This window comes from Leptosomus discolor, chromosome 2 (assembly GCF_034619465.1).
Source record: "Leptosomus discolor isolate bLepDis1 chromosome 2, bLepDis1.hap2, whole genome shotgun sequence".
NCBI classification, from domain to species: Eukaryota; Metazoa; Chordata; class Aves; order Leptosomiformes; family Leptosomidae; genus Leptosomus; species Leptosomus discolor.
This window is the reverse complement of record NC_141392.1, coordinates 77,656,098-77,681,358: the sequence shown is the minus strand read 5'-3', so window position 1 is coordinate 77,681,358 and position 25,261 is coordinate 77,656,098. Positions and strand designations below refer to the sequence as shown.

Below are 25,261 nucleotides of genomic sequence, written 5' to 3'. Positions count from 1 at the left end.
AATAAAACGCAGTTTCATTGCTGAGATGAACTTGTAGAGCTTTACTTCTACATGCAAAAGAGTAGTTGTTGGTTTAAATATGATATATCTGGGATCGACTTGTATTTAGAAACCTGCCTGAATACAGAAAATAAAATTTTAAAATTCTTTGCAAAAATCTCAAAGGTGTCATCTATTCTAAAACACACCCCAAGCACAGTACTTGGGAGCAGCCCCAAAGGCTGGGTTAAACACAGCAGGTGCAGAAGGATCACCAAGCTCCCAACTTCACATTGCTGTCACGCTTCCACACAAGGTCTCCTCCTGAGAGGTGCCAGAGGACACTCTGTGCACAGCCTTGCTGCCTGGCCAGCCCACAGCCCTGGGCACCTCCCAGCCTGCCATTGCCACGTCCCTGCTACAGCATCTCGCCTTCTCTGAGGGAAGAGCTCAGCTCATCAGCATGATCGCTTCCTACCTAAGTGGTTTCAATCAAAACGAGAGGGATGAGCTTAAAAGAGGTTAGTTTCAGTAACATGTCTTTGCTGCTGCACAGCAGGAGAGACAGATGCTGACCAGCGAGTCCCTGGGTGCAGCAGCATGCCCCAGGCCCCAGCCGCTGGTAGCTGATGGCACTCTCTGCTTGCCCACCGTGGCTGAGCTGGTGCAGAGCCATCAGTGCAGGTATCTACTGTTGCGGTAACCCATGCGATCAGGCCTTCCACTTAGGTATTGATTTTGCTACATACTACAACATGGCAATAGTAAACCAGAGCTGCAATCTAAATACACAACAAATATAAATGAATTCATGTATTTCTGCAATCTTCAAGCCATTTCACCTACTGAACATTAGGATTCAGGTCTTTGAGGTAAACTAGGCACATGAGACAATGTCACTACAAGTAAATCTATCTACCTCAGTGGATTTCAAGATAGATATTCACCTATACACACTGCTCATCACTCCCATATAGTGAAAAATTGCTATCCTAAAACTTCTAGAGGTCATGACCACTTTAAATTATCAATGTTTTGCATGTGTTAAGATACAGTCATAGCAAATGAAAGAAAGAACTCTCTTTTGTTCCAAAAACTTGACCAAACAAGCCTGATTCACGAAGTGTCTCTACAAATTTCCTGAAATATTCTAGTAAAGACAAATATACCTAGATGACCAATTCTCATTACAGTTCTGGCCAAACAATAACACAAAACATCCCTAATTGCCCTCAAAGAAGTACAAGATTACTTGGTGTGAAATGCTGGCAGCCATTGCCTTTCCCCATGCCAACTCCTGCAATGTGTGCGCGGTGACTTTTGGTGGGAGAAGAGTACAGTGCTACATTATGCTTCAGGACAAAACTCATGTTTATACTATCAAAAGGTGAACACTCAGAAGAAGAAAAGACATGATATCAGTTTGGGTGAAGCATTTTGTAAACACCTTTGGGCTCAGAAATGAGAGATTTAACATGAAAACATTAATGATGCTGACAACATTGTAATAAATGCCTCTAACAGAACCTTGACCAGAAACCTCTGGAAGTGTTTGGAAAGCCCATACTAAGACAGGTCTAGAGCTCCATAGTAAGACATGTCTAGAGCTCCTGGTAATCACATGATACTATTTTATTAAGCACTCACAGAAAAAAAATAGTGCCTCCTTGAGAACAGAAACTCGTAGAAACTTGCCTAGAAGCTTCCATCAGAGTTCACAGGTGTCATAATGTTGTTACTGCTAAAACTCACTAGGACTGCAGCTAACTCTTCCTCCTGTTCCCTCCTCCTTTTAAACAGATAAGGAAGTCATCATATTTATTGTAGTCACACATAAATATCACCAAACTTCTTGGGTATGTAAAACTATTGAAATTCTTACCTCAGATGATTTTGAGTTTTCATAATATATACCTTGAACTAAGTCACCAATAGCACTTGAAATGAGTTCCACAACCTGTAACAGAGAAGAAGAAAAAGCCTTACATATTTAATTGTCACCAAATTTGCTAACAAAGCTACTGCCAGATTTCTAGAAAGATAAACAGTCATAACTTTCCTTGCAGAAAGCTAGTTGTTAAAGACTGAGGGATTTACTGGGATATATTCTGTACAAGCGTCCTGTCTCTCTGCTAAAACCTCTACTACAGTAACTCTTCTATCAAAGTTTTAATATAAATGAAAAACAAGACTGTTTTTTTTTTTTTCCTAAAGTGTGAACTATGGAGTGTATTCTCACAAGGATGTTCACAGAACTAATAAATCCCAGTTCATGAATATGAGACAGTACCTCATCTGGGCTTTGTTTTGTTTTGTTTTTTTCCTGCCAAGTAAATACTTCACAATACCTCTCATTGGGAGCTGTTAAAATTCTAATCTTCGTGGCTAATACAGAAAAGTCAGAATCCATAGAAAGGTAACCTTTCAAATGTGATCATTTGGTATTCGGGTGCCCTGGGAATGCACTGTGGATGTATTTAGTGCATGGCCTGAGGCTCAGCTGTACCACATACACTGCAAGTCTGTTACATGGGAATGTTTAAATCAGATTTATCAATCTGTATTATCTTCAGGGTTCAGACTTTTTATTTTATTCAAGTGAAGCCTAAAATTCTGAACTTAATCCAGAATGTAAAACAAGCAGTCCACGGTCTCCCTGGAACTACTGTACAATTTAAAGTCGTGCACATGAACTGCCTTAATTGGAACAGAATACTCAGATTTATTGTAAAATTAAATGCAGGCATTTCAAATAAGCACACCTTAAGGCTACCCCTTTCGTTGCTCACAGTTTTAATTTCTTGAATGTTTAACTTCCTATGCATATGAGTCTAAATCTGATTCCTCTTTTTGCTTCCTAAAATTCAACGTAGTTCTTATTGAATTAAAAGATTTAGTTTCAATTTTTATCATTCCTGTAATAGAAGACAAGAAGTTAAATGATAAAACCCCTAACAGAAAGATATTTTAACATTTAGGCACACTTTATTTGATAATAAAAACACATTTGTATGATAGTTTTGAGTACCAGCAGAAAGGTTGTGTGGGTTTTTTTTTTTTAAACACTGGTTCATATACATATTCATACATACAGAGCAAGCGCTAACTTTAGAAATGGTGCTGATTAAAAGTCATGGTTTTTCTTGCAATGCATATGGGTTAATTTGCAAGACCTATAAAAACAGCCTAAAAAAAAAAAATTCACATTGCCCTTTAGGAAACTAGATACTGAAGAAATATTATAGCAATACGAGCTGCAGAGGAACTGAAAGGACAATGATCCTACAGTGTTGCCAGATGTGTTGAGTTATTTAAGTGGGGAACAGAGAAAATGAGGGGCTTTTTTTTTTTTTCCTTTTTTTTTCCCCCGCCCTTTTTTTTTTTTTTTTTGTTAAGGTATCAGATAAGCCTTATTCCCAAATCCAGGAGGACTGAGTATCGCCAATAGGTCTATGAAAGTCTGTAACTAAATGCCCAGGATCAGATTGTATTACAGTTTATACAAGCAACATCCCAAGATTCTTCTGATGGCTAGGACACATAATACAGATCAATCACTTGCTAAAAAATGTTATGGTTTGTGAAATGGTCTGAGCTCAGAGACCTACACTGGTAATACGAAGAGGAATTTACAAAGACACTGAGTCCTACTCTAAATGTCAAAGTGATAGTATGAACTTTTAACAATGCAGCTGGCTCTGGATAACTAGACCTTTTCCTCCCTCGCCTGAAACTCTAGACTGAGCAGGACCCTGTTTCGGGGTTTCTTTTTTCCATCTCTCCTCTCTCTTTTTAGTGCAACTCTACTCTCAAAGGCAATTTTAACTGACTTAAAACAAATCTCGGTGAAACATTTGTGAACAATTGTACCTCTTCCTCTTATAGTTTATAAAACATCTTAGGAGAATTACACACCCATTATTTAGAAGAATCCATATATTAAATACTATCAGGCCTTTAGTGACCTATTGAACACCATATGTTAGTGAGAATTTAGTATTAATGTTACCTCCCTTCTTTCCAAATATATCTTTTTTTTTTTAAATAATATTTTTCTAAGGTAAATGCAAGGCCATACAGATCACTACCAGGAATGAAATTCCAGTTTCAAGAGCACAGTGGGATGCTTGCACGAGGCTCTGTTACTTCATCAACCCTTAATCTGATCTATGCAAAGCATCTGCTGCTTAACATCAGTGGCCTGGGGTCCTGAGCACTGGGGAAAGCAATGAGAAATGAGGCAAATAGGTAATTTTCCTCTGCATCCCAAACTGACATAGAGGAGGAAAATTCATCAAAAAATTCAAAAGCAATCAACATCCCCTGTAAAACTTGTTCCCTCCTGTTTTCTATAAGGGGAAAACAGTGACAGGGAACGGATTTTCCCCCAAATCATGCAGCATGCCAGTGGAAGAGCAGAAAACAGTATCCCAGTTGTCTCTATTCTCACCAGTGCCTTTCTGCCTGACCAGTGCCCTGTTCCATTTGCTGACATTTCTGAGAAGCACGTTTGAACAGCAGGAAAGGAAGATGAAAAATCAAGTGCTCCCAACTGCTTTTCTTCTCATTTGAAGGTTGAGCTCCATTTAAAACATGTTCAAAGATGGGAAGAAAGGATTGCCAGAATTAAGTACGTGAAAACAGCAGTGTCTCAAAAGAGACCAAAGGCAGCCTATTTGTAATCTCTCTTCCTGTTATTTTTCCACTCCTTCACACATTTTTGAGAAGCCTGGTCCCTCTTACATACTTGAGATGAGCAGGAGTAACATCATCTTGAGAGAAAACAAACTTCCACTCTATTTTTCATTTTCTGCTCTGCATCAGCATCTTCCAAAGCATTGTGTGTTCTGCTCCCCCCGAGCGTCTGCAGGGCTAGGAACAGCCCAGGGGATACCCGTTACTTGCAGGTGACAAGTGCACATGCAAATAATTTCACGCCCTTTAAACACATGTTCTGCAACAGTTCTCCCAGTGTTTGGTTTGGTTTTATTCTGTGGGTTTTTTTCTTCTTAAGCGGGTATTACTTCAACACCTTTTACAGAGATGTTATCTCCTCTGCTTTTAAAAGGTCAACACAAAGGCCATCAATTTAGGATGAACATAGAGAAAAGAGATGATTGTTAAAGCTAAAAACTCTCGTACTATCTAGGCAGACTAAGCGTATAACATGTTGTAAATTCTGAACACAAGCACGTGATTGGTCATTCCATAGTAAGACAGAACTCATGCCCTGACCGCTCTGATTTAAGCAAATATGAAATAGTCCAAAAGACTGTGCTATGTTTCAATGCCAGAAGAGCTCTGTAGGTTTGAAGATCAGAAGTTTGGTGAAACTTAATTCACCCTTTTCTGGTATAGTAACTTATTGGTCAAAAATGCACAGCTTTAGGTCTTCAAGGCTCTTTAAATCTACTTTGAGTCTAGTTTCTCAAGCTCAAATTTTCTAAACACTGATTGAAGAAATGAAACAAAATGGTGGTAATTTTCTTAGCAGTTCAGAAAATTACTCAGGACATTTAACTAACCACACATTGAATATCCTCCCTCCTTTTCTTAAAATCAGACTAAATCTTTCAGGTAGCTTACTGAGGTCCCATCTATAAGATAATTCAGGGTTCAGAATTCCCAATACATTCTGGATACATGATGGCACAGAATAGGGTTGTCACAGGTACAGCAGCCTGGTTCTCGCTTGCAGTTGACCACCCTGGGAAATCCAGCTCTGTCTATAAAACAGAGGTATATTTTAATCCAGGTGAAACACTAAAGCTAGAAGGACTGCAGGGAAATCACAAAATAAAAGACATTTTGGTCTTTTCTTCAGAGTTAGAAGATACGATTCAGACTCCTTCAAACACCGTAAAAAGGATGGATTCTGGGCCCACTTGTCCTTCACGAGATTTCTAAACACCCTGGGTGAAAAGAAGACATTGCTGCCATCAGTTTAGCAACTCAAGCACTTTGTTCCTTTTACTTGTCTTTGAAATATTTTGTTTAAAGTTCACTGCAACACAACACTGCATGCGTATTTTTTCCTGGTTTTCATTCTAGGAATGAATTTGAGCTCCAAAGTGCAGTGGTTTTATTTTAAATTCAGCAGCTGAAATGGAATTGATTACACAGACCTCTCTACTTCAGAGGAGTAATACCGTATCTCTGCAGACTCTCACAGATATTTTCAAGGGGAACATCAGGGGAAGGATGAAGCTCTTGCAGAAAGACAGGAAACAGCACTAGGAAGAACAAAGCAATGGATGTATCTTTGTTTCTCATCCTTCCCAATTTCTATTTGACAAACTTCCTTAGCTTTGCCAAATTCCTTTCAAGAAGGACCACAAGTAATTCCTTCCTTTCTAAGTGTTGAAACAATATCCTTTCCTCACACATTCACTATGACAGACCCTACTCCATGCTGCTGATGCAGACTTGAAAACACAGCAAGGCTTCTCCATACAAGTAAAGAAGAAAATTATAGTCAGGAAACATTAAATATACAGATAACAGTTCCTTTAACATGCATTTTACTTCCCTCCCCAAACAAGTATTCATTTTTGGAAATATTTCCACACTTAAAAATTCCACAGAAAGTTCTTAAAATTAAATACTCTCCTGCATTTGACACAGAAACATTGCAACACTAGGAAGATAAAGACTAAACTCAGTAAACAGCTGACACTGGATTTTGATTGTTCAATAATACCTTAAAAAAAAAAAAAAAAAAAAAAAAAAAAAAAAAGGAGCAAAACCTCTAAGGAGTTCCAAGAACACTGGAATTCAATATTCTTTCCTGGTAATCTCCTCAAACATCATTAGCCATACAGGTAACTAAGCATGCCAACCTTCAGAATTTTTTTTAATGTAGGTTTCTCAAATCCTATTGTATTCACTACTTGAAATCATCTTGAGCTTTACTATTTTTTGAAGCTGTCCCTCTCTCAAAAGAAAGACACAGAAAGGACTTCTCATGATCTGCTTTCTAGCAAGTTTTAAATGCTCTTGGAAAACACATTTATGGTTTTCTTCACTCTGTTAATGATGAATTAGTAGCAAAACACAATATGCAATGTAAACACATCACTCAAACCCACTACTTGATTAAAAGGTACTTCCTAGACATAAAAAAAATCCTTAAAAATAATCAGCAGCAGTTAATTTGAATACTGTTAGTATTGTCAAATTCATACCTTAAGGTCAGTCTACCTTAGGGATTTTCAACAATTTTAAGTTACCCTTTTTATACTGATGCAACACTATCTACAGGAGGATTTTTACTACTATAAAGACTTTTAGTGCATAATTTTCTTAACATTTTCCTTAACAATAACATAACCAACAGAAGAAACATCATTTTCCCTTCCCTATTTCCACGTGGGACCTTACACAGTGTATTAATATCTTTGCAGATCCAATGCAGCAGACCCTTGCATTGAAGTACTCAACCGACTGTTGACGAGTGACTCATGTTAGAGAAGTATGATTTCTTCTGCTTGATCCTTTTGGATGGGGTAATTTCATTACATATCTTTCTTCAGTAAAACACAGTGAACAAAGAAGGTATTGTGACTACAGGGTTCTGTAGCTACAAACCCCTCCTCATCAACAAATGATGCAGAAGAGCATAGCTGTAAAATGCTATTTCCAGTCATGCTGGTGCAGATGACCATTAAATTGGGATATGCTCATAAATGAATTGCAGATTAAACCGAATAAAAAAAAAAAGAAAATCTGATCAGCTCCAAGTTGACAGGAATTATACCTGCAAGTGGCATTAAATATTTTGCATAGACTGTATCCGAATAAACGTGATTGAGAAGTAATACCATTTGACAGATGGAATCAACTAAATGAAGCTGCAGATGTTTGTTAAACTACCACATCAACAACCCCACTGTACCAGTAGCAGCAGCAATCGTATTCTAGACTCCGAGTGAAATGTTGCTGAATTTCAAAACACTAATACTAATGACCAGTTACAGTCCATCCAAAGATTCAGTCTTCCTGCTGGCCAACAAGATGTCAAATACCTCAGTGTTTTGTTTAAAAATACAATTAACTCATCTACGTTACTGCTATAATTTTATGCACTACACTATATTATTGCACTGAAGCCACTCCAGATGTAAAGGCGCGTTTACTAAAAATTTTACCCTGGGAAGGTTCATTTTAAAGACAAACTTTACAGCAGTACAAAAGGAGGGGAGGAAACATAATCTATCACCCTATTTCCAAGACAAATATATTTTAACCTCTCCTAGTAGTACAACATGTATAAACACCGTCTGGGAAGGAATGAAGAAAAGGGAGCCAAATTCTTCTCAGCAGTGCCCACTGACAGAACGAGGCAATGGGCACGAATTGAAACATGAAATTCCATCTGGACACACGAAAACACTCTACTGTGAGGGCATCAAACAGTGGAACAAGTTGCCCAAAGGGGTTGCGAAGTTTCCATCTGTGGAGATACTTAAAAGTCATCTGGACATGGTCCTGGGCAACCTGTTCTAGCTGACCCTGCTTGAGCAGGGGGTTTGGACTAGATGATCTCAAGAGGACCCTTCCGACCTCAACCATTCTATGATAATAGCAGCTGGCGGAGGAGGACCACAGATGATTTGGCATACTTGCATCTGTAGCATCCATAATAACAACTTTTCTCATCACTGAAATAATAAAACCAAGGCTACAAAGCTGGTGCCAAATACTCTCTTGGGGAAGGGTTAAGTTTACTGATTTCCCTTCTATGAATAGTTACGTTCTTGGGAGACTAAGAAAGGCCATCCAGAAAAATCTTAGATTCTTATCACTATTGCTAACAGCTTTTAATTGCAACTGAATCATCACAAAAATCTATCTCCACTTTTTAAATGTGTATTCTCTGTTAAAGTTGTACTCCAGGTGGACAGTTAACTATATACTAACCACTGTGATCTCCAGTCCTTCTGCAAAATTAACTACCTTGACATGAAAGCCCACCTCTAGAACCAAATATGTCCTACAATTCCACCCACCCAAAGATGGGTGTTAATACCTATTAAGACCTCACTCATAAGAAAAAAAGTCTGTTCGAGATACTATTAAGACAGTATTTCAGCAGAAACAGATTCGATTGCTTTTTACCCTACTATGCACTCTCAATATGAATCTTCTTATGTTTAAGAAACAGACTTTAAATAAGCCAAGGAAACAGAACTCATGATCTGCCACTGCTTCAGCTATAAAAAGAATGAAATTGGCATGGCAAATATCACTCATGGAGGACATCACCTTCTGCAACTTTATGAAAATTCATTTTCATTTTATAATTTGTGTATGAGCTAAAGCTATTTAGCAATGAATTCCCCCATGATGACTATTCATGGCTGTGAAAGAAAGAGCTGTAATGAACATCTCTGCTTTAAGAAACCAAGACAGTGCCAATACCTATTCTAAGTAAGCGCTGAATGAAGCAGCAGAACTGCTGGCTCTTGAGAGTCCTTTCTCACAGTGTGCATCTCATGCAGAACAAAACATCACATACCCACAAGTTTTCATTACTTCAATTTCTTAGAATAAATTTTGTTTTCTTTTGAATAACCATTTCCCACATATTCTGGCAGCGATCAACATCTTGGATACAGTTTCTTGTTAACAGTTAAGGAAATATCAAATATAGCCACTTTTTAATGTTTGCTTTAAATCTTTGAAAGGCAGTTTCTTCTCTGAAAAGCAAGGGCCTTTGCCTTTTAAAAAATATAATAAGAATCTTTCTTCCACAATTTGGCCTTAACGTTCAATGAAATTGATTTTTTATGTATATACGCACATGTGACATATATATATACACATGTATCTCAAAGCCTGCAAATATTTTTTGACTCCTAAGCCGTTTGACTTCACCACTAGTCAACTGCCAATTCAGTATCATACATTAAGGGAGCAAACAACAAAAGGACAGATGCTGCTACCCGAACTATACAGAACACATTTCCCAGGTATAGCGATTCTCTTGAGTACTTGAATGACCTCTGACCTTCCTCTCAACAAAATCAGCTTTTTCTTCAGTTATCTTCTTTCATTCTTTCATTTTTTTCTGTTTCTTCTTTCATTCTGTTAATAACAATGAGGCATACAGTAGTTCTAATCAGAAAAACAACTACTCAATCACATGTTAGAAGTAGCTGTGTGGTTTACCTCTGAGGAAGACAATATTTACCTGGAATAATGACAGGTATTTGGTTTGGGAACTCAAGCGGTAAACACTGACTTTTCTGCTAGAAAGGCAAGCCCAGTTGCCAGTATGCGCAAAACAAATTCAGATGAAAGTTGAGGAAATTGTTAGTGAGATGATTCAGAGGCAAGAACATTAAATGGACTTTGTACAAACCAGTATAAAAATCTTCAGTAGTCTACTGAAAATTCATCAGAACTGAGTAATAACTTTCTTCTGAGATTGTTACTTGCTCAGTCAACGTAGCATTGAGACAGAATCTGAAACACTCACAATTCTGTTCTTGACAGCTCCATGCCTTGATGTTTTCAAAATATTCTTGCACTATATTTTTGGGAAAGAGCTTCAATCTTGGACTTGATTCACAGCGATACCTATGACTACGTATTTTGATATCAGTGTCAACCTCAGTCCTTCCACGTTCTGCAGCAGTCATTCTGCTACAAGGCACTGGTTGTAAGTCATACATGTCCATAAGGTAAGTGGCAGAAATCACTCTGGGTTTGATTGCTTTTTTGGTTTTGTTTTGGGTTTTTTTTTTCCTTTTCTTTTTTTCCTTAAAAAACTATTTTTTCATGCAGAAGTGGGAGGACAGAAAACAGACTGAAATCTAAACATAAAATTTTCCAGCAGTGCCATGGCCAAGAACCACAGAAAAATAAACTCTTTAAATACAGACTATACTAACCCCAGCGGAGTCTGGCTTTGGGAAAGCTTAACATAACCATCAGCTTTAAAAACCAGTACAGGTGCAAAAGGTCACTAAAGTAAAGGATAGACCTATTTAAGGAATGCACTGATTAGGAATCAAAACAGAGTTAAGCAGTTGTAATCTCAAAACTGACAGTCACTGCAATGCAACAGAACTCTTGCACATCAAAAAGGAGACTGTTTCCAACCTATTACCGCAATTACAGATTAAGTCTAATTTTTAGAATTTCAATTAAATTAATAAATTAATAAGATCTAATCCTCTAATTTCACTTCTCCAAAAGATTACTTTTCAAACATATAACCACAGTCATCAAGATAATGAAATTTTACAAATATTTAATTATATTACCAGTTATAGACAGCAAAAGTGAAATAGAAAAAAAAAATGTAAAAGATTCAGAAAACCGAATGCTTCATTTGCTCAGGTGTTATTTAAGGGGCTATAAAGTTACTTCTTGAAAACAAAGGCAAATGATGCACTTCCTAAGGAACTGTTCCACTGACACGAGCACTGAAAGGGGCAATGGCAAGAGCACAATGCAGTAATTAGGAGATTCACTACCATCATTCTACAATTTTATCATCATCATCATCACAAGAACTGTTACCTCTAATGACAGCAGAAATGCTAGACGAAAGTTTTAAGGCAGTAGCGTGGGAAAAATTGATTACCAAGTACTGATTCCAACAGATTTTCATCTTTCATCGCTAACATACAGGATTTTTTTTTTCCCCCCTAACACTTAAATACTTTCCTCAACTATTATAGAGAGTGCCTTTTTGCTACCAGAGGAACTTCACATGACTGTCAACAAAACTTTAGTAAAGAAATATTATTAAAAATCCAGTGTTTGGGCAGAAAAAACAATACACGTCCATTACGTGGACATAAAGTTTGTTTGAATTACCATCTCTTTTATGTTTTACCTTAAGGTAAACCTAAATTTACCTAAAATCAAATTTATCTCTCAGAAGTGGATGCAAATTAGCAAACGTTGGTGCACCCTAGAAAAACAAATAACAGTTTTCTTAAGAACTGATTCATAGGTGCCTATCATAGAATCACTGAATAACAGAATGGTTTTGGTCAGAAGGGACCTTAAAGATCACCTAGTTCCAATCCCCCTGCCATGGTCAGGTACACCTCCCACTGGTCCGTGTGGCTCAAAGCCCCATCCAATCCCAAGGCCAAGTGTTCAGTGGCCTTGAACACTTCCAGGGAGGGGGCAGCCAAAACCTCTCTGGGCAACCTGTGCCAGTGTCTCAGCTCCCTCATAGTGAAGAATTTCTTCCTTACATCTAACCTAAATCTCCCCTCTTTCAGTTTGAAATGGTTACCTCTCGCTCTATTACCACACTCCTTGATCAAGAGTCCCTGCCTTTCCTGCAGGCCCCCTTTTGGGTACTGGAAGGTCGCTTTAAGGTCTCCCTGGAGCCTTCTCCTCTCCAGGCTGAACAACCCCAATTCTCTCAGCCTGTCCTCACAGGGGAGGTGCTCCAGTCCCCTGATCATCTTTGTGGCACTCCTCTGGACCTGCTTGAGTAAGTCCATGTCTTTTTTACACTGAGGACTCCAGAGCTGGATACAGGACTACAGGCGGGGTCTCACAAGAACAGAATAGAGGAGGAGAGTCACCTCCCTCAACCTGCTGGTCATGCTTCTTTTGATGGAGCTCAAAACAGTTGGCTTTCTGGGCTGCAAACGCACATTGCTGGGTCATGTTGAGCTTCTCGTCAACCAACACTCTGAAGTCCTTCTCTGCAGGGCTGCTCTCAATCCACTCATCACTCAGCCTGTATCTGTGCTTGGGATTGACTCGAATCCTGTGCAGGACCTTCCACTTGGCCTTGGTGAACTTCATGAGGTTTGCAGCGGGCCAGCTCTCCAGCCTGTTAAGGTCCCTCTGGATGGCATACCTTCCCTTGAGAGTATTGACCTCACCACACAGCTTGGCATCATCAGCAAACTTGCTGAGGGTGCACTCAAGCCCACTGTCCATGTCACTGACAAAGATGTTCAACAGCACTGGTTCCAATACTGACCCTTGAAGGAACACCACTCATCGCTGGTGTCCAGTCAGGCATCGAGCTGTTGACCATGACTCTTTGAGAGTGACCATCCAGTCAATTCCTTATCCACTGAGTGGTCCATCCATCAAATCTATGTGTCTTCAGTTTAGAGACAAGAATGTTGTGCGTGACAGTGTCAAATGCTTTGCACAAGTCCAGATAGATGACAGTTGCTCTTCCGTTATCCACCAACACAGTAACCTCATCATAGAAGGCCACCAAATTTGTCAGCATGATTTGCCCTTACTGAAGCAGTGTTGGCTGTCACCAATCACCTTCTCATTTTCCATGTGCCCTAGCCCAGTTTCCAGGAGGATCCAGTCCATGTTCCTGCTGGGCACAGAAGTGAGACCAACTAGCCTGTGGTTCCCTGGGTCTTCCTTTTTTCCCTTTTTGAAAACAGGCATTATGTTTCCCCTTTTCCTGTCAGTGGGAACTTCACCAGACTGCCACGGCTTCTCAAATATGATGGATAGTGGCTTAACCACTTCATCTGCCAGTTCCCTGAGGACCTGTGGATGCATCTCATCAAGTCCCATGGACTTGTGCACCTTCAGGCTCCTTAGATGGTCTTGAACCTGATCTTCTCCTTCTGTGACTTGGGTGGTGTGGGTGGAGCACTTGTCAGTGAAGACGGAGGCAAAAAAGTTGTTGAATACCTCAGCCTCCTCCATATCTCAGGTAATCAGGACTCCCATTTCCTTCTGGAGAGGCCCACATTATCCCATTATCCCTAGTCTTCCTTTTATCACCAGTGTATCTGTGGAAGCTTTTCTTGTTGGCCTTGATGTCCCCGGCCAGATTTAATTCTATGAGGGCTTTGGTTTTCCTAACCTTAGCCCTGCTGGCTCAGACACTTTCTCTGTATTTCTCCCAGGCTACCTGGCCTTGCTTCCGACCTCTTTGGGCTTTGTTTTTGTGTTTGAGTTTGTCCAGGAGCTCCTTGTTCATCCATGCAGGCTTCCTGGCTTTTTTACCTGACTTCCTCTTTGTTGGGATGCATCACTCCTGAGCTTGGAGGAGTTGATCCTTGAATATTAACCAGCTTTCTTGGGCCCCTCTTCCCTCCAGGGCTATATCCCACAGTACTCTACCAAACAGGTCCCTGAAAAGGCCCAAGTCTGCTCTCCTGAAGTCCAGGGCAGTGATCTTGCTGTGCGCCCTCCTCACTGCCCTAAGGATCTTGGAACTCCACCACTTCATGGTCACTGCAGCCAAGGCTGCCCTTGTGCTTCACATTCCCCACCAGCCACTCCTTGTTGGTGAGAACAAGGTCCAGCGTAGCACCTCTCCTCATTGGCTCCTCTATCGCTTGGAGAAGGAAGTTATCATCAACGCATTCCAAGAACCTCCTGGATTGTGTATGCCCTGCTGTGTTGTCCCTCCAACAGATATCAGGGTGGTTGAAGTCCTCAATGAGAACCACGGCTTCTGAACGTGAGGCTGCTCCTATCTGCCTACAGAGGCTCTAGAGGAGCCTTTTCCTCTTTGGCAGCCCTAGTAATATCTCTCTCCTTACATGGTTTCCTCTCTTCTTTGTGAGATTTGTAAGAATTTAAGTAATGAAGCACGTACAACAGCTTCTGTCAAGAGACAGGATCCAACTGCCCCTCTGATTTCCTGCATCATAGTCCCACCAACTCTCTCGGTCACCCGTAAGTGTCCACCTTAACCTTCAGTGAGCTCTTCCAGCTTGAAAAACTGACAGAAAACAATTCACTTCTTGGGGGTAATCTTTTCAGCAGGGCCTGTTGTGATAGGACAAGGAGTAATGGTTTTAAACTAAAGGACGGAAGACTTAAGACTGGATATAAGGAAGAAATTTTTTACAATGAAGGTGCTGGAACACTGGAGCAGGCTGCCCAGAGAGGTGGTAGAAGCCCCATTCCTAGAAACATTGGAGGTCAGGTTGGACGGGGCTCTGAGCAACCTGATCCAGCTAAACATGTCCCTGCTCACTGCAGGGGGTTGGACTAGATGACCTTTAAAGATCCCTTCCAACCCAAATTATTCTATGATACCTTGGTTTTCTTCTCTCCCATTACCTAGGTAAAACAGTGTTCCTTAACTGTACTTTTCTATATATCAGTTCAGAGCTCTTTAAACTTACCTGTATTTTTCAGTAGTGTCTGGTTTTGAGACACACCCCTGTGGCACTCTAAAATACTAAATCAGAATAAAAATACTCAGCAGTATAGATACTATCTTACTCCCCATCTACTCCAGCATGTTACCATCAAACAGTGCCTCAGGGGAAAGTACAGCAAGACAAGACATGATAATGTACTGCAGAAAAGCTCTTCACCCTGCTCTCTAGAAAAAAAACTTTAAAGATTGTTTTTCTTCTCTCAAGTACTCAACTTTACTAATAAACTAAACTTCATAATCTGGGTCTCTTAATCTAATCTGACCTCTGCTTCTTACCAAATTCATGCCTCAGTGACACCGAGCTGCTCTGTATGCTGATAATTTTAAAGGTACTCATCTCTAACAGCAGCTTGTATCAGGGAATAAAAAGGAAGTAGATACATGAGCAGAGGTGAAGAGTTAAGAACAGTTAAGAATATATACACAATTTGAAAGTAGTTTTATCATCAGCTTCAATTTTCTATATTAACACTGTAACTGGGAGCAAACACATTACTTCCACCTCTCACCTTTTCTCCATGATTTTTTCCATCCTGCCTTTTCCAATCAACACAGCTAAAGAAATCTCAGAAGGAAAATTCAGATTAAGGCTCTTTGTTTATTTTATGTAAAATGTAATGTAAATCTACTTAGCGTGTATTTATGGTTCAAATTTTCCACCTGAGAAAAAAAATGAAGAATAGCTCTTTCAAAATAACTTTCATCGCTGTGAAAATAGCTCATCTCACAACTACATTTACCAAGAAGCACCTTCTACTCATCTCAAACAAAATGAAAAGCACTGTTCTGAGGGACAGTAATTTGAGTCTATTACAAATCAGTGGCTGCTAGTAGCGGCCTTTACATTTTCAACAGGGTATTTCCTTTTAAAAAGGATATTTCTTACAGGATTCTTGACGGTATGCACTCTTCATGTTCTTTAGACTAAGTTTTCAGTTTTGAAGAGATGACCAGAAAACTGCCACTGATCCTAGGAGTAATTTCTTTAGCCAATCCATGATTCTTCACTTTTTTTTTTTTTTAAAAAAAAAAGCTTCACAGTTTTAATACTTAAAATATTTTTTGAAAAGTTTATGTTCTTCTCTTGACATCATTCAGGGAGCAAAAAAGCCCAATACAAGTACTACCTTTCTTAATTGACATTTAAAAATTAAAATTGTAGATTCTTGCTGACTTGTTTGTCAATTCTCAAAAATGTCATTTACATTGAAAAAGCAACTGGCATAACTCCAGAAAGGAGATACTCTTCATGTCCTGCACTGCTCAGCAAGGAACCAAGTTGCTCAAGTTCAAAACTGAGCCTTCCCCATAGGACCACAACTGATGCTACAAAAGTAGAAACTGTAGTTCAAGATAAGTTGTTCTTGTATGAAGTACAATGTACATTCAGATTGTTACAACAGGAAGACATAGGAAGACTTACATGAATAACTTGTTGATGCCTACTGTAATGTGCTGGTGACTAAAGAAAATGATAAAATAATAAAAATAACACAAGGCCTATTTTGTAAACAACACATTTATGCCTTTAAGAATACATAAACTTCACATAAGGAAATGCATCCGCTATATAAGTACTACATCTGTGCTACTGTTTATTTATAAACAAATAATGCTTAATAAAACAATGCTCTATAATGTGGTCTTCTGGCAGATCTCTGCATTGACAGACAAGATTCTTAAATTAGATTCCAAGTTTTCAGGCTGCAGATTTTGAAGTGCTTCTGTGAGCAGTTTAATCATTCCAACGCGAGCTCACTGAATTACAGTGGGGAAAAATAGAGTAATTCTTTACATTTCAGTAAGAACTAAGGAGAACACTCCCATTACATGTATTTCAGGTTTTGTGGCTAGGCTTCCTCCCCACATACACCTTTTTTGGTGGTGTTTTTTTTTTTTTTTTTTTTTTGGATATGTTGGGTTTTGGTGGTTTGGTTTTGGTTGGTTGATTTGTTTGCGTGGTTTTAGGTTTGTTTGGTTGGGTTTTTTTTTAATATAAAGGGATGCTTTCCTATCAGTTTACGGAGTTGCAAGCAATGTATTTACACATTATTTTATCATTTTCTTTAGTCACCAGCACATTACAGTAGGCATTACACTAGAATGCATAATTTCATAGAATCACAGAATCATAGAATCATTAAGGTTGGAAAAGACCTCTAAGATCATCAAGTCCAGCCGTCAACCTAACACTGCCATGCCCACTATACCATGTCCCGAAGTGCCACATCTACATGTTTTTTGAACGCCTCCCGGGACGGTGACTCCACCACTTCCCTGGACAGCTTGTTCCACTGTTTGACCACTCTTTTGGTAAAGAAATTTTTCCTAATGTCCAATCTAAACCACCCCTGGTGCAACTTGAGGCCATTTCCTCTCGTTCTGTCACTAGTTACCTGGGAGAAGAGACCGACCCCCACCTCTCCACAACCTTCTTTCAGGTAGTTGTAGAGAGCGGTAAGGTCTCCCCTCAGCCTCCTCTTCTCCAGACTAAACAATTCCAGTTCCCTCAGCTGTTCCTCATAAGACTAAAGTTTTATGTATCACTGTCTTCAGAGTGTGGGAGGATCAAAACTGGTCATAATTACTTCTTTTATGCACCCCCTCCATAGTTTCATAAGACAACTGATGATTCAGATGCCCTAGGAGGCTCCAGCTTTAACGATGCAACAGGTTTCTTCCAACTTATCTGTGATATACCCTGAAAAAGCACATTATTTGATAGTATCGTGGTCAACATTCACAGTTGTGTTAAAATGTCCGTACCATGTATCTGGCTGACATGTGACAAAACCGCCAAGTAATGCTTGTTACTTTTGCTATGTTTGCATCTGAACACCACCCTAAAAATATTACAAGGTTACTTAAGCTAAAATCAAAGACAAAGCTAACACTTTTCACTATCTGAGTCAAAGAAGGACTTTTATGCAACAAAACTTGCTGTTAGCAGTTTTATCCCAATATCCTTGGCTGGGCAAAATGAGATAACAAATGTTAAAGGCATATTGCCTACAGATGGCAATAAAGAACCAACCATTAAACATTTCCTTTTACACTTAATAATTTATTCACATATTTATTTAAAACTGCATATGGTCACATATCCCACAAGATATGTAGGATACTGGGAGGTACCTTATTTCATTAGGCAAACATAATTTACTTTTCCATCTCTCCCACATCTACATGTTTATGATGATTTTTACAAGTATCTTATCACAATCCTAGTATCAAAACACTGCAACCTCAAAATTAGAAAACCTATCAGAGTAAGCCCATCACCCCACATACACACCCTAATCCAACATATCAGCACATTATCAGGCATTACTGTGGTGTTATTTAAGTAGCAAAACCCAACCATGCCCTGCCTTGTCAAAGGTTCACCATTCCTAAACCCACTGCTGACATACCAACTACTAAAAGATGCCAACCCAATTCATCTTTGGGCCCAATTCTCTCCTAAAATCCATGGATTAGTAATGTCCAATCTACTATAGGATGCAGTTCTGAAGTAAGGTTTTATCTATATTATCTTCAGTCAACAACATAATTTATCACCACAATCAGCAGGCCAAGAAAAGCCACCATCCAAAATATAAAGTGGACCAAAAAAAAAAAAGATAGTTTATATAAGGTGATTGAAAAAATTAACATGAATGTACAACAGAAAATACATGTGATCTGATCAATCTAATGCTTTGTAGCTGTAGAAGTTTTTTGAAGAAATTACTGTTCAATTTAAACTGTTTTTATTAGTTGAATAAACGTAGAATCTTAGAACGATTGGGTTGGAAGGGACCTCAAAGATCACCTAGTTCCAAACCCCCTGCCATGGCAGGGACACCTTCCACTAGACCAGGTTGCTCAAGGCTCCATCCAACATGCTCTTGAACACTTCCAGGGATGGAGCATCCACAACTTCCTCAGGCAACCTGTTCAGTGTCTCACCACCCTCAGGGTGAAGAACTTCTTCCTTGTATCTAGTCTAAACCTGCCCTTTCCCAGGTTCCAACCATTACCCCTTGTCCTGTCACTGCAGGCCCTTGTAAAAAGTCCCTCCCCAGCCTTCTTGTGGGCCCCCTTTAAGCACTGGAAGGCCGCTATAAGGTCTCCCCAGAGCCTTCTCTTTACCAGGCTGAACAAGTCCAAGTCTCTCAGCCTGTCCTCGCAGGAGAGGTATTCCAGCCCTCTGACCATCTTGGTAGCCCTGCTCTGGACTCGCTCCAACAGCTCCATGTCTTTCTGTTGTTGGGGGCCCCACAGCTGGACGCAGCACTCCAGGTGGGGTCTCACCAGAGCAGAGTAGAGGGGCAGAATCACCTCCCTCGACCTGCTGGCCACACTTCTCTTGATGCAGCCCAGGACTTGGTTGGCGTTCTGGGCTGCAGGCGCACACTGTTGGCTCATGTTCATCTTACCATCCACCAGCACCCCCAAGTCCTTCTCCCCAGGACTGCTCTCATCGCCCAGCCTGTATCTGTGCTTGGGATTGCCTCGACTCAACTTTGCCATGATTACAAAAATGCAGCATGCAATTGCATCTGCCCTTCAGTACTTTATTTTAAGCCTCAGCCAATACCAACTTTGTAATCACAATTAATGTCTCAGAATTTCACAAAGTAGAAAATGAGAATGCTTTCTTCTGAATTATTATTTGTGTTCAAACCCCAAAATTCTAGATGACTTCATAATAGTATGACAGCAGAATTTATCTTACAGGAGGCTTCCTAATGGAAATTTCAAGAAATCTAGAGTCCTTGTACCTCAGATATTTAAAAAAGAAAAAACCACACTGAAACACCCTCCATACCCTTTCTTTTGCATAACTTTAGCAAACATATGAGAAGTATAAGCACTCGTTTAAAGAAACCCCCAAAAAACCATAAACCCTGAGCCCTGAATCTTGTTAACATCATTACAGTTATATTCTACAACAGCAGCAAGAAGAGGAAAATTACTACGAATTAACAACAACAATTCCTATATTTAATGTTATTTAAAAATCAAAGTGTTACCTAAGGCAATTACCTTGCAGCCTTTTAATATCTTCAGGGAAAAGCCTAAGGGAAAATAATTGACTTTGCTAATTTTACCCTTGGCAATTATAAAATAGCTCTGCATTTCATTATGACTACAGAATTTCACATCTAATTGTCAGCCCTGAGAGAAGCACAGAGATAAATGCATTGTACACAAGCTCAGACAAGAGTTTAACAGCACAATAAAATTATCTTGGTAGCAATTGTTTCAGTTAACGATAAAACCCCCTTTAGTTTAAATTCTAGTAGATACAACAGCTATGCATGTCTATAGAGGTTATAGCCTACCATGGTCAGCACATGTGCGATATATTACCACTTATTTCATTAGTCAATTTGCCGAGCTACCAAATAAATGCCAGCAAAAAAGCAGTACTGATTTTTACTTTTTACATCAAAGAAAACAAAACATTATGAAGGAAAAAAGTCACAGTTATTTCACACTAGTGAAAAACAGATGCCAGATTTGAAAAATCATCATTTACAAAAGAATAAATACAGTATGTTTAAATCATTGCACCTGTCAAGAGATTTCTATAGCTTGTACTTCAATTTTTCTAACTTTGCTAGTAGGATTAGACATATGAAAAAGAATAATTTACTAAGTCAATCAGTTTCCATAATGGCATCCCACTTATCGTATGTAGAAGCTATGAAAGTATTTAGATGTCAGAAAAATGAAAAAAAGTGCTAAAATGTTTTGGCAGAATTTTCCGACATGCAGTATAATGATTGCTTTTTTAAAGAAAAAAAAGTACTTCTCTGCACTTGCACTTCATTTCACTGTACCATGGCAAGTCTTCAGGGATTATACATTGCTGCTGCAATACTTAATGATGTACTAAATGCAAAGTAATAGGTGCTACATTTTATAAAAGTTTCCCCTTATGTTGAAACAAAAAATTGATGTAGGGTTAATTCCTTTGGTCTCTCTTGAGCATCTTACTAAGAACTGAAAAAAATGAACAAATACAGATCAACAATAATTAGTAAAATCAGTCACACCCAATTTTGGTTATGGTATGACTAAAATTTTGCACTATTTAAAACTTTTTTTTACTACTTACTACCAGTTATCACCATAACAGCTTAACCCACTATTCCAACAGATTGACATCTAATTTCCTGTCTCTTCTCCTGAATCTCTATGTTTCAAAATGACATGACTTTTGAGAGAAACTGTCACAGTCATGATCAAAGCAGTACAGAAATACTCAACTACCATCACGAGGAGCTTTAGCATGAGAATCTAAAAACAATAGACTCCTTATGCTCAGGATCAAAACCATGTTGAATATTGACAATTGCATGCATGACAAACATTTATTTTACATCATGATATGACAGCAATCTTCAGATGTATAAAAAGTACCCTTGCAAAAAAGAATTGCTTTCTGTTTCCACTGTAATGGCACACTAGGCTCTTCAGCCATACCTGTAGTTAGGTGTTACACCAGACTGGCACAGGGATTCCCAGGAATCTCTCTCCACCATGGGAAGTTTTACGAACAAGCTAGACAAACACATGCCAAGAATGATTTGGTGTAGCTGAACCTATCTGGGGAAAAGAAGAACCAACCAGAGATATGATCTCTTAAGGTCTCCATCAGTCTCATTTTCTAAGATCGTACATATATACAATTCGCTTGTCATGAAAAACATTTCGCTGTGAAGTTTCAAACAGTTTGGCTGAGCAGCTGGCTTGCAGTTGCCCTTTAGAAGCCAGTACATCCATGTTAATAGGACAATCCAATACTCAGGGGCATCCAAATGCCTAACAAAGTGATTCTATTAAGAGTAAAAAGTCACCTGAGTGCTGCATAGTCAAAGAAATGAAGCCTTTTCCCCCAAGAATTCCCTAAGACAGCCAAACCTTTCACAAAGCACAAGGTAAAACAAAATAATAAACCAACACATCTTTAGCTGGCAGTCTGCCAGAGATGTTGCAGTCTGCCATGTCATGAGGATGCTACTGCATATACATTAAATTCACCAAATTAACCACTCATCCATTACTACAGTGCTTCAGAATGCACGTTAAAGGCCTCATCACAGTAACTCTATAGGACAGTTGTAAACGTGTTCACAGCAGCAGCAACCTGTCAATCTGCAGCTATAATGTAAGTACACTGATTTTTAAAGGATGCTCCATATACCCATCCATATCGTAACTGCTGATTTTTTAAAGGGCCCCTCTTTCAGAAAATTCACTAATAATTACTTGCTCTGGCAGTAGAAGAATTTTTTTCTTTTTACCTTGGTATTCTGCAACTGTGCAAGGCTCGTACAAGCATTTGCCAAAAGAAAATCTCCACTCAAAACAGCCATTTTATTTCCAAACTGCATATCCTTCAGCGGGCCATCACAGGACTTGAGCTCACCAATATTCACTATGCCACGATGCACCAGAAAGGCAGTGTGGATCAGTTCCGTAATCTCAGCCAGGCTTCTTTGACTGAAAGCAAAGAAAGTACAGTTATTTTTGATACTATGAATAAAATATAGATTCTTAGGAGGAAGAAAAAAAACCCCTACATGTGCTAAACAGATATTTTATGAATTATTGTGAGGCTCTTCTGTGTACTTCTAGAAGCCACAACCAGGAGGTGTTAAGCACAGAGAACTATCACTAAGTATTTCCAGGTAAGCTGCAGGTACCACAGGTTCTGTTTGGAAGAATGTTGCCCTTTGTTTGAATTCTTTCACAAAATAAAGCTAAGTAATCAATACAGCCCTCATGGCGCTTGCTTTTTTTGTTTTGTCTTCTAGAAGCTTGAGGGACACTGACATGAAGAAAATGCCAAGCAGAAAGTACCGATAGGAAGGAACAAAGGATGTATCAGCAGGGGAGTCGCAAGCAAGCTGATCCGAACACCATAAGAATGCTGCAGTCAACGACTGCTCAAATTAGAGCTAAATTAATAACAGGATACCTTGCAGTTCAACCATACTAAGGGAGGAGGGTGCAGGGGGGAGAGGAGAAACAGTTGAGTATCTTAAAACCGTGTACTAATGGTATTTCACTGGTTGTTTTAGTCGGAAGAAGCAAAGGTGATTGTCCAGCAAAGGGGCAGACTCAATTTTATTTGGACGGGTTTACAAAACATGTCTTACTCCAACACACAGTTGTGCTACATTCTGATTTTAGGGGTTTCAAATCCCTGTGAGAGGCTTGCCCTCTATTTATTTTCATTTTTTGGAAAAGGCATGAAACGAGTCATTAGCACAGCCCTCTCCTCCCCTCCTCCCACAATTCAGCCGTGAAGCCCCCGATAGTTAGTGACTGTCACTCCAAGGAGCCCAGAGATGTCACCTTAGCTCAGAAATACAACAGGGTGATGAACAGACATAATAACTGAGCAGGGACAAGGGGAGGGGGGAACTGAGCAACACACTGGAGCATCCTCTTAACACTGCAAACCTAGATACACACAGGCCCCTCTCCTTACGAAATCTTCAGCACACGCACATCTTTTCTGACTCACAGTTCCCTTTATGTCATGGAGACTTCACTTATGAGCAAAAACGCAATGTGCACCCTCAACTAGATAGATGACTAAAAGTTCTTGAAGTTCAAATTAAATTGCAACCTAGTGCAAAGACATGATACGCTCCCTGTGTTTATTCAAAAGTGGCCAAGCACTGCAGTAACCAGATGGCTCCATACCTTCATGTATCCATATACCTGCTGACATGTGCTCAGGTTCGATTCTGCCTCAGTACCAGCACAGTACTGAGTAAATTAACACTGCTTCCTCTGGACAGTGCAGATGTGTTGTATCCACCCGGAACGATATTAATCTAAAGTAACCTTCTGCCCCAAATATATCTAACCTGCGAAGAACCCCAGCAGCAACTGTTTCAGGCCAGTGATCTGCGCCAATTAGCAACAGAGAAGATCTAGTAGAGTCACACAGCCTGGGCAGGCATGCATAAGGTAGACAAGCTGGGAGGAGAGGATAAACAGAGGTTCCCAACGTATATTGTCACACAGAAAAAACTAAGCTGTTTTAAAAGCAGCCTTTATAATTCACAATTTTTGCTCCATGCAGAGGAAAACAATCTGAAAAAAAAAAAAACATGTAGAAAATACGTAGAAAACAAAATTGAAGGTTGATGCTGTTTTTCAAAGAGGCAAGGAGAAACACACAACCTACAGCCACAGTATTGTAATCACACTTGGCTCGGCTCTAACAAAGGGTTAATAAGATTTCAAGCTTGGAGAAAAAGACTAACAAGACATCCCGATGCTCCTGCTGTCATTGTCAGGGCAGCCCTTGGAGGAAATGTCCATATCAATTCGGTTTATCAGATGGACAGCTGATCAACATTAAACAGACTTGCTCTGGGCAGACTGAGCCGAGCTACCTGTTATGAATAGCAATGAGAGCCCTCTGCTCCCTGCTGCCGAGCTCTGCCATTTCCGACTGCCGCAGATCCCAGGACATATGGGGATCCCTAGTGACGAGCACAAAAAGCTGCAGCTAACTCAAGCGACGGCTCATTTCCCCCAGCTGAAAGCAGGCATTAATATCCCGAGGAGATCAGGCCCGCCTCTGTGACCCCCAACTACTGAAGCAAAACAACGACTGTCCTATTTCTTCATTTAATAAGCTTTTAATGAAGGAAATCAAAATCCCCTCTTTGACTTCAGCATAGCTCTTGATGAAAAGGTTACGCAAATACATCAGTGTCATGCTTTCCAAATGCTTAGGATCTGGATGTTTTCATTTCTTTTTCTATAATCCGTTTGTTCTCCAAACGGTATTCATATTATTTGTGCTAACGAGAACCATATTAGGCGGATAATCTGCATCTAATTCTGATCTTATACATTGCTCTTCCACTCTCTCTCTCTAGAAAACTGAAAATATAGGAACCAAAGCTATTGCAGAAATCCCAGGCAATAGATTTTTTTAATATTTTTTGTTGTGCATTATACTCATGCACAATAAGAAGTCCACAGTGCTGCTACGGATACAGGAGGGTTCTTGACGCAACTATAAAGACCAGCATCCAACAAAGAAACCCTACCATTACGAAGTTGCTAGCAAATAGCTAAAGCAATACTATATACAGCTTTCTCGATCTGAAGTACAAT

At 39.5% G+C, this 25,261-nt stretch overlaps 1 protein-coding gene across 3 annotated transcripts in view; it reads right to left on the bottom strand.

Moving 5' to 3' along the window:
• The window catches only part of PDSS2 (decaprenyl diphosphate synthase subunit 2), a 123,924-nt gene that overhangs the window by 27,264 nt on the left and 71,399 nt on the right, over positions 1-25,261 (bottom strand). For all 3 annotated transcript variants that reach the window (XM_086461321.1, XM_086461322.1, XM_086461323.1), the window contains exons 3-4: positions 22,417-22,615; positions 1,862-1,936 (exon numbers count right to left, since the gene is read on the bottom strand). In XM_086461321.1, coding sequence (XP_086317447.1) covers positions 1,862-1,936; positions 22,417-22,615 — 274 coding nt within the window. The remainder of the gene's footprint in view (positions 1-1,861; positions 1,937-22,416; positions 22,616-25,261) is intronic.